General features: G+C 46.3%; 1 protein-coding gene across 1 annotated transcript in view; it reads right to left on the reverse strand.

The window, feature by feature from the left end:
- Positions 1-10,167, reverse strand: part of LOC126581740 (uncharacterized) — a 13,081-nt gene extending 2,914 nt beyond the window's left edge. The window contains exons 1-5 of the mRNA XM_050245610.1: positions 9,398-10,167; positions 6,615-6,757; positions 2,113-2,697; positions 1,892-2,021; positions 1,637-1,780 (exon numbers count right to left, since the gene is read on the reverse strand). Of these exons, the coding sequence (XP_050101567.1) occupies positions 1,637-1,780; positions 1,892-2,021; positions 2,113-2,697; positions 6,615-6,757; positions 9,398-9,455 (1,060 nt within the window). The 5' untranslated portion in view covers positions 9,456-10,167. The remainder of the gene's footprint in view (positions 1-1,636; positions 1,781-1,891; positions 2,022-2,112; positions 2,698-6,614; positions 6,758-9,397) is intronic.
- Positions 10,168-10,798: the final 631 nt, after the last annotated feature.

Genomic DNA, 10,798 nt, shown 5'->3' on the forward strand with positions numbered 1-10,798 from the left:
TTGCTCCGAAGCGGTTAAGTTTCGCGCATGTAACAATTATGTGTATATTTTTATCTTGTACAATGAAGCCTGTAGCTTATTTCGTTGTATGGTTTTTTAAATTTGCATGCAGCATAAATTAGTTAATTGTATTTTAACTTTGAATTACCAGGTTAGGGTGTGACACTAAACAAAAAATCCACCTTACATATCAGTAAGAAATCAAATTCTAAAATTGATATTTATCAATTGATCTACTTCTCGCTTGTTGTGCTGTTGGATTTTGCTGTGTTTTTAATTGTAAAATTGCTTGATTGTTGATTGAGGTTATTGTTTGCGAGTATAAGTTGCCGGAAAAGTGATTTTTTTTCTGAATCTTAAAAGGTGTGTAAAAATATCTTTTCACGTGACGTGCGGGGTTTTTAAAAAAAGTTATACAGAGTGTACAATAGCTATAAAGTATGGGAGTAGTCGATAAGGCTTACTGGGAATTGTATAACATTGTTTAAATTTTGGAAGTGGCGATAATGGATGTGAAGCCAAGCGGCCACTATATTCACTCCTGGTATCTATGAATAATGAAAACTACCATTGAATCACCTTCTGTTTACTTCAAAATAATGTGGGATGTTATAAGTATCGATTTCTAACCGTAAAAACATTTGAGGCATTCCTAACCATGGGTTGTAAGCTATGTCATTAAGAAAAAAAACCTTATCGACCAAGCAAAAAAGAAAAACAAGACAAACTTCGCGAAAACAAAATGTTTCCAGTCGCTTTACGTAGCCTGACCACAGCCCCATTGCACACTCTACAATGAATCTGGACTATTTTAGACGTTCAGCTGTAAATATTGAGTGTAACCTACGGGCAATAATTTTATATGAAGCGCTTAATGATGGCAGGTGATGGTTGGGTCCACTCTACCCAAGAAAAATGATAGTAAGCATTCCAAAACGTTTCTCTCAAATCACTTATCAAGGAGAGACGGGGCCATATAAATTGCAAATGTCTCATTATAATAACTTTTCTTTAAGTTATGCATTGAAAACATTAAGTGGATTTTTGTGTCACACCCTAAACTGGTCATTCAAGCTTAAAATTCAATTTACTGATTTATGCTGCATGCAAATTAAAAAAAAAAAAAACAAATGACGAAATAAGCTGCAGGGTTCATTCTACAAGATAAAAATATACAAATAATTGTTACATGCGCGAAACTTAACCGTCTCGGAGGAATGTAGATAATCGTCGTGAGTGGATTGTTATTTGTGCCGGGCACTGTAAAAAGAAAACAATAGTAACTAAGTCGAAGAAAAAAAAAAAACAGAGCACTGGATACGGAAGCAATATAACCTGCTTTTAGGGTGGGTTGGGTGGGGAGAGGGGAGATTTCTCAATGTAAAAACACATAACAACACATAACAAACAGCGAAGGCGGCGAATAGGCACCAACCCTGGCGAGTGAACAGAAGCGATGCGCAGAACAAACAAACAAACCAATAAAACAAAAACAAAAACAAAAAAACACACAAAACAATTAGGGGGAAATTGGGAAGCGGCCCCCGGGGAGAGGGGGGAAGCCTCGGGTACCAGCAGCACCATCTATATTAGCAGTCGAAGTGATGCGGTGGTAAAGTGGTTGCTGGGGGCGTACCGGCTGGTTCGCGGCACTCCTTGTACAGCACGATGCAGGTCCCGAGCGACAGGATCACGAGCGTACCCATGACGATGCCGACCGCCGCGATCCAGACGCGCGTATCGAAGTTCTTCGCGTCGACCATGATGCGCCGCACCAGATCTGTGGTTTTTGCGATGGTTTTTGTGCGGGGGGAGGGGAGCGAGGAAGAGAAGAGCACAAATGTCGAGTAATGTGGCGAGAGAGAGACAGTTGGGAGCGAGCGTGCATTACCTTTCTCCTCCATGCGGGGCTGCGTAGTGGCCAGGATGGTGACGATCTCGCCGGCACCGAGCTGATTGTTGCCCCAGATGCGGAACTCGTACGTTGTGTTGGGGATGAGGTGATAGATCTCGAGCTGCCGCTAAAATGGGAGAGACAGAGTGTTACACAGAGTGAGAGAGGGAGAGGTAAAGGGACGCAAAAAAAAAAAAACAAAACAAAACAAAACGTACCGCATTCGGGCTGATGTGCCGCGGATCGATTGTCTCCCAAGGCAGCTCCGGTGCGTCTGTTGCTACTGTGGTGTCACTGCCGCTAGGGTCGCGCATACGGCGCATCTCGGCGGTAAAGTCCCGGATCGCGTACCCGCCGGTCCGGTTCGGCATCACCTCCCACACCAGCACCGCGATGATGGTGGAGGCGCGGACGTAAAAGTTCGAGACGGCCAGCGGTGGCGTCCGCACCTTCACATTCACCTTCAGCAGCTCCACGAAGCTTTCCGGCTGCGCACGCCCTTCCCCCCGTTGCTCTTCCTCCTCCACCTCCACCTCCTCCTCCTCCTCCTCGCCGGCGCCATCGGTGGCCATCGATTCGGACGTTGCGTTCTCGGGCGACGCAACGGAATCGAGGAGCGCGGTGGCGGCAACACCGGCACCGACCGTACCGTTAGTGACCGGTCCGTCACCATCGCCATCGTCCCCGGACGGTACGGTTTCCTCCAGGACGGTCACCGTTGTGAGTGTGGGTACGGCCGCCGAACACGTGTACCGGCCGCTGTCCTGGGCAGTCAGGTTCGTCAGCACCAGCGAACCATCCGTCTGTTCCGGAGGGAGAGTGAGAGGGGGAGAGAGGGTGTCAGTATTCGGGGGTGTCCTCAAATCAAATAGCGAGACGCGAGCGCAGGGTCATCTTTCCCATTATTTTTCCAAAAATCTTAGAAACAATGCCAGTCGCTATGTTAATTTTATCCGTGTGCTCGCTATCAATGTTTTGAACTGCTATTTGGGATATTATTTTTTAGTGCGAACATTTAAACTCATTTTTTAATAAATAAAACCGTGCGAAATAAAACTAGCACCACCTTAGGTTAATTTTACTTTTTTCACTCATTTGAAAGAACTATGCTTTGGTTTGCAGGACTATGAAAGTGGACTCTAAGTATGTGCAATTAGCAGTGAAATCATTTTTTTCTCCATTTGATTTAGTTCCTATGATTCCATCAGACCATCTAACATTCGAGGAAAAGGTAAAAATTATAACCTATCATAATCAGCGAGCTGTTCTAACAGAAAAATGGTTCAAATACTTCATCAAGCACACACAGCTGATGGAAAAATGTTGAAAAATAGCGATAAACTTGATCCTATCGAGAATTGTGGGGAGAAAAGTGGGGTTTCGGCAAAGCATAACAGGATAATGCTACAGATTTTAGTGAATGAGAAAAGATCAACATCTTAAATCCGCGCAAAATTAGATCCGACAGTGACTACACGTGCACGTACAACAAATGCTGGCAGGTAAGCTACGTAAAGTGTATTATTTGAGCTTCGCGAAAAATCACATTTCCTGTCCGAAGAATGGAATAACTCGATCATTTTAGATTAAAGGTCAACCTTGACGGTTTAGATGACTTACAATACTACTAGCTCGATTTGCGCAATGCCTAGATTTAGAGATCTGCAGGAACTTCGAATCCTGCGTTATCGAATGTTCAACCCGTTTTCCGGATCATAGAAAATGAATCACATAGAAATCCTCTTGGTATATGCTTACACGTCGTGTTTATGAACACAGAAAGCAATTTGATTGTGTAAACATGCTGAAATGTCGAGTTCTGCAGCACTGAGAGCAAATCAGTCATTTAACGCTCGAAACCCTGATTTGATTTGTCTCGAAACACTGATTTTATTGCTGCAATCGCATTTAATTGCAATCAGCTGTTTAATTCAAATCAGTTAGTTCATGAACAAATGCCAAAACCATGATGAATTTTGCGAAACACAGGTGGATGTTTGTTGAAAATCTTAAGTGGTGCTATTTTTATTTCGCACCCTTTTTTTGGTTTTCCTGGATTTTCCAAAAACCGGCTAAACCAAATAAAACAAACTCATGCTAGTTTAATCCGTAACTGTTTTTCAGCACATGTAGCAGAAAGCATTTGATTGAAACTTAACGATTCGTCTTTTTATAAGAAAAAAACTGGGTGGTGCTATTTTAATTTCGCTGGGTGTATTTTCCTCACACTGGTCTGGGCCCCTAGAGTGAAATAATGAATTTATTGATTTTATGGGGAAACATGTTCTTAAAACAATTACAAAAGAAATTAAATTATTAAAGTAAATTTCCATCAGTGTTGACAGTACGCCAGATTTATCCCACGTAGATCAATTAACATTTATAGTCAGATATGTTTAAGGTCGTGATCCTGTTGAAAGATTTTTAAGCATAAATCAGAGTATTTAGCCGAAACAGTTTGTAATTTTTAATATTCCAATTGAATTATTATAAATTGACACCCTGGCAGTTAATTAAAACAGCGGTTAGATTCATATAAAAACTTTAGCCAAATGCTTGGGTTCTTTTGTCATTTAAAAGTATTAAATCTAGATGAGTTAAGTAAAAATTGCAAAGAAGTCCTAAATGAGAAAGAATTAGAAGCAGAATGTCTTCATTTAGCAGAATATCTAAAACGGTATCAATTAAAAAGTGAAGAGCCCAACACTATATTACAAATTTATCACGTTATGAAAGAAAATCAAATCGAAGACATTGTTCCCAATGTATAGATAGCTCTATGTGTTTTTCTAAGTTTGATGGTAACTAACTGTGAAGAACGATCTTTTTCAAAATGAAAACGAATCAAAAATGAATTAAGAACTGTAATTCAGCAAGAGCGTTTGAATACCTTATCGTTGATGTCAATTGATTTTGAGTTAAAAAACAAATGTCCGCAACTTAAATTTAGAAGACATTAAAAAAGGGGGGCGCTGTTATCATAGTGTGCTCAGGGCCCCCAAGAGGCTAAAAAAGGACCCTGCGCGAGCGAGTCTAGCAGGGACGGATGCAAAGACGTCACGGGTCGGCAAAAAATTTACGACAACAAACCAAAAGAAAACCCTAAGCCGACCCAGAAAAAGATACAGAGAGCGAGAGAGACAGAGCATATAGGTAATTGCACAACTTCTTTGTCTTTGTGACCCATCATCATCATTCAGCGGGATTATGGGTCCATAAAACCAGCAAAACCATTCCATGCAGATGATCCTGATGTGATGCTCCAGTCGAAACGTGGAGAGTCGCTGACGGAAACGGATCCACTGGATCGGATTGTTCGTGTGTGAATGTGTGATCGAACGAAGCGCTCGAAACGGGAAAATAATGTCAGATGCAGATCAGTGCCCCCCCCGCCCGCCCGCCGGCAGTCCAGCTCCAGCTGATCGCCATTAGCCATTCATGAACATTTTAATATTTATACCATGCGACTCTCTCCAGAGCTATCTCCAATGGCATATATATATATATATCTCTCTCTTTCTCTCTCTCTCTCTCTCTCTCTCTCGCGCGCGCGCTCTTTATCTATCTTTAAGGGGGGGGGGGGGGGGGGAATGGGAGGATTCGCAAATTTCTGGCCAAAAAAAGGATAATATTTGACGTTTTTTTTGTGACGTAACCATTCAACTTTATTCTTTCAAGTGAATGGCATATTAAACTTCAACGTTTGAAGAATATTCAGTTCTCTTTTAGAGAAGATTTATTGAAAACTTCACCCATGGCATCAATTTTAAACAGTCGTGTCCGCGAACAGATACTTTTTACTGTGCCCATCGTAGCGACATGACGGATCATCAGAAAAATACAAATCGATACTCATTTGAAAGATTATAAGTGTATCCAGGTAGCCCTGTTGAGCTTTTGTTGATAGTCTCATTTTTCGATTTTTGGCAGATATTTGAAGTTGAAAAGTGGTGCTTTTTGTCATTTTGCCTAAAAACACAATTTCTAAAGATTTGTTTAAAAAAAAGTATCAACAATTTTACTAATATCTCGACGGGACTACCTGGGAAAAAGTGTATAGATTATGTGTTAAAAATTTCGAATCGATCGGCCCAGTAGTTTTTACGGTACTGGATGGGCACCAACTTTGAAAACGTTGGTTTTTGGGAAACGCTCTTCAAATGGATCTTTGTATGAAACGCGGATTTTCAAAAATCTGTATCCTTGTCAGTTTTTCGTTGATTGTTCCTAAACTTTTACACAATACTCTGGAAAGGATCAGCTTTCAAGAAAAAACGTTAAAAGCATGTATCACAAATATAAGTAAACAGCGAAGCCCCCCCTTGTAAGGCTACAAAAAGGCCTTTGACCGGTTGTCGGTTAAAGAAAAAGCCCAAAAAACGAAAGAAACCGACCAGATTCCAGAGGAGATAGCGTCCCAGCGTCTGTCCGGCGCTGCGGTGCCTCTTCACACCGAAACCTTAGACACCTTAATTAGCGGGCGTTGTGCTCGATCCGATAAGTCCTGCACCGCCCGGATACCACGGACGGGTTGTGTGCCCGTTCGTGCACACAACAGGCTTGGTCAGGTGAAGCTAATTGGATTCGGAGCCGACCGGAGACACAGGCTCCGGGGCCCAGGACCTGTTGACCGGACGCGGACGATATCAGGTTGCGCCCGGCCGGTAGGCCCAGCTCTTTGGGGCAGGGCATCCTTTGTTGTACTGGCCGGCACACTTACCTGGAACTGACGGACGTCCTCCCGGCGACCCTCGCGCACCCATCGCACTGGATGGCGCGAGTCGCAGCGCAGGGTCAGGTTGCGGCCCTGGTCCACCACGTACTCCTCGAAGATGACACCGAACGCCCGTGTGACGTAGAGCACTGGATGCAGCAGGATAGAGACCGAACAAGAGAAAAATAGGAAGAGTAAGAGAAAAATAGAGGAAATACCTGCGGACCCTCGGGCACAAGCCTCCAGAAATAGCGCAGTACAATAGCCAGATCAAAGAGGGATCCACCAGGCATCCCGGGACATGCAATCGTGGGGCCCGTCACCACTGGTTTCGTAATAGAAATAGCGCCCCCCCCCCCCCCCCCCTTCTCCCTTTGTCAGCCTTTGGATAGTGAAAGAAATCAATGCCGGCGCGTCTAGGGCTATCGGCACGCAACACAGACGAGAAACACGCATCCTGCAAAACAAAGAAGCAAATAATCCACGCACACAAATGCACGCACGAAAGGTGCTGCGTGCTGGTAGCTTCATCGCAAGCGGATCGATACGAGGGCGGCCGAGACGGTCGCGTGCGCCCTCGATCTGCTGAACCCTTTCGACGCCCCACCTTTCCCCGGACAGGACGTCAGGGCGGGGGGACTATGTGGTTCCAAATGCGTCATAGCGTTTTCACTTACCGACCACCACCACCACCACCACTACTAACACTTGGAGGTTGAGTTTTTGTTTCCTGGGTGACTCATCAATGCAATAAGATTTATTCGAACAAAATAAACCCCAACAGTTCGCCAGCCTGCATTCATCTCTCCTGCCCCCCCCCCCCCCCCCGCCTTCTCACTCCCCCCTTTGTTCTTGTTCCATCGGGCACAGCACAGGCCAGCGGTCAGGCCAGAATGCCGACGGTATGATGTAACTGTACAGGGTGCGCCATCAGGATGTATTCTATTTTAAACGTTGAATCGCTCTGTGATTTTTCAGCCGATTTCGACAAACAGGACAGTTTCTGAAACTTCAGTCTATGCCATTTTAATATTGGAACACTTTACGTTAAAAGAGCGGACTAAAATTGTCGCACTTCATATTGAAAAAAAAAAAGGGTTAATAGTGAATGCTGCGGTCGAGCAATGGATGCAACGTGGACAGCGCTGGCTCCCCTTTTTTTCTGTGGTTCTATTTGAAAACTAAGGTTTATGCCAACAAACCGAAGACTATGGAAACAACTGAGAGCAAATATTGGAGCTGAAATAGCCAAAATAACTCCTTAAATGTTGTCAAAACAATCTAAAATGCCCGAAAAAACCTCTTTTTTTTGTATGCGCCAATGAAGGCGGTCATCGATAGCATATTTTGAGTGCGGCACAATAAATGACATAGAAAAAACCTAAATAAAACTGGTATATTTTCCACAATCGGCTGAAAAATGACAGAGTTATTCAACAATAATTAAAATAGGACACATCCTGATGGCGCACCCTGTAGAAGCCCTCGCGACACCGCACGCTCGCGGGTGCTTGTTTTTGTGCTCCCCCCCGCTTTTCTTTTGTTGTTGCGGTGTTTGTTGCTTTTGTTGCACACAGACACAGAGCGACACAGGGGCGGACTGGATTCATTATCTCTTTCCCTTTGTCTCGCTCGCTCTCTCGCTCGCTCGCTCGCTCGTGCCAGTGTGCTCGCCCTACCCGAAAGAAAAGGACCCGTCAGTGGATGTTGGAGTGTGTTGTGTGCTGACAGTAGCGGGTGTCCTCCGTGCCACTGTGTAAAAAAAAAAAAAAAAAAAAAAAAACGAGAGTACATTGCATCCCCCTCGTGGCCGCGGAACCTGTTGCCCAGAGAGTTCGAGAGGCATGCGGATGGCGTCGTCGACATTGGTTTGGCACCGGGCACCCACAGTAGGCGTTTGTCAGCCACTGGTCGAGCCTCGGGTGCAGGTGCAACAAGTGACGTACGCATGGCAAAAGGGAATTAAAAGGGGAGGAAAATCCCAGGCTCCGGACGAGAACCACCAGGCTGCTCCATCGAGTCCGCCAACCACCGGACACCGGAAGTCCCCGGATTCCAGCGCAATGGCCGCCAGTGTGTCCGACCGACCCGAAGGGGCAATTTAATCAGACGGCCATCAGACGACGACGACGACGACGACGATGAATGCAAATCGCATCGCACTCAATTCGGTCTCGCTGCGAGCCCTAATCCGCCTCGAGAACTCGCCAGAGAGGGAGAGCGGGAGAGGAAGCGAGAGCATGCACGCGAAGGTCAAATCAATCAGCTATAGGCCGGGTGTGCCTGTTTGTGAACCCGCCAGATCGGCCAGATGGCAGACTGCTGCTGCTGCTGCTGCTACTGCTGCTACCTAGGGTTGCTCTAGGGGTAGCTAGGAGATGGTGGTGGTGGTGGTGGTGGCCATTTAATCAAGCATTCGAGCATCGCTTGCCCGCTCGTTCGCTGCTTGCTTGACTCAACAAAAGGTAAACAAAACCCACGCCACACCGCGAGATGCTCAACTGATCTATAATATCTTTCCCCTTCCCCCTTTTCCTCCCCCTGTTTTTTTATGCACCCTTCCACCAACCGAACGGGATCGATGGAGTTCCTGGAGTGGAGTGTTTTGTTTTATCCGGGGAGTGGGGGGGGGGGGGGGGATGGAAATGCGATGTGGAATGTTTTGCTATGTTTAGACCTCCTACTCACTGGCGGCACTGGCCTGTTTCCCCTTTCTACTGTTCCTCCCTCCTCCTCCGCCTCCTCCTCTCAAAAGGTGCACGATTTGTGCGGGGTTTTCGGCTACTTACGCTGCATGAAAATTAAGGTATTATATAAACGGCAGAGGGTGCTCCTTTCGGCGAACATGCTGCCATGCTAGTGTCGCATGCGAGCAGACTGGCTGACGGGCCGGTGTACCGTTGGTTTTGGCGTTGGATTCCGGCGTTGATAGTTGCGCTTTTTGATCGGGTGCTCCGTTGGTGCTGCGACACTGTGTGTGAGATGGACCACCACCACTAGAAAAAAATGAAACACTGACCGGTGGTGAACGCACGTGCACCACACATCGGCCACACACCACTCCACCGCCTGCCGGACTTTTGGAGGACGAGGCGCAACAAACACAACCACACACTACACACAAAAACACGTCGTGACGTCACGTGTGACAGCGCGAGGCGTCCGTACTCTTCCTTTGTCCTCCTCCCTCTCCCCCTTCCCGCGCCCCCAGGGTGCGCACAGCCTCCTCTTTAGCCTCCGATAGTACGTTGCGAACGTTGCGTAACGACGATCCGGCACCCTGTGGCACCCCACACACACACAGTGGTAAGGGGGTGGGTTCCTGGTCCTGGTCCTGGTCCTGGCCACTGGCCACTGGCTTCGGAGCAGCTTCCTGTTTCCACTCTCGCGGAACTCCGGAGTGTTTGTTTTCGTGCAGGGATGGGACGGGATAACACGACGGGAATGTCAGCGCTGTTAGCGCTGGGGCTGTGCGAACGCGGTTCACGAACGCATCTAGCACACACCACACAGACAGAGACAGAGAGAGAGAGAGAGAGAGCGGCCCACGGTTTCTGGTCGGTAGTGCACGAGCAACTGCTGCTGGCCACCGAACGCGAACCCCGAACAAGGGCCAAAACCCCGTTGATTATACAACAGCACCCCCCACCCCCCCACCCAACCCCTCTCTTTCTCTCTCTCTCTCTCTCTCTCTCTCTCTCTCGGTCCGACTGCCCAGGCGCGACTTCGGATCTCGGCTTCCGGCCGGAGCGGCGTTCGGCTTGCCAGCGGCGGCCAGAAGACATCGTCAGCCATCGGTGCGCGTCCTGGCGCACCCGTGCACTAAAGCCAGAAGTGCCAGAAGGAAAGCCGTGCAAACCCCCGGTCCACACTGTATTATATCCGAGCCATCCGTTTTCCAAGTTGGTATTTTTATTTTTATTATTGCCTCCATTTCTAACCAATTAAATACTATCATTTGCCATGGGATGCGATAAGATTTATTGGGCTTGTCTATCAATGTTTAATCTTACAGTCGTCAATGGCTTCGACATGATCACGAAATATTTGGAATTTGCCGATCTTTTGCAAAAACCAATACAAATAACAAACACAAAGGGCTTTCTATTTGATTGCATTAAGAAATTCATGCCATACTTTTATAAACAGGAACGTTTTTGTCTTCAAACTATGCATGCAATTGTTGGCAT

This window comes from Anopheles aquasalis, chromosome X, assembly GCF_943734665.1.
Source record: "Anopheles aquasalis chromosome X, idAnoAquaMG_Q_19, whole genome shotgun sequence".
Classification (NCBI taxonomy): domain Eukaryota; kingdom Metazoa; phylum Arthropoda; class Insecta; order Diptera; family Culicidae; genus Anopheles; species Anopheles aquasalis.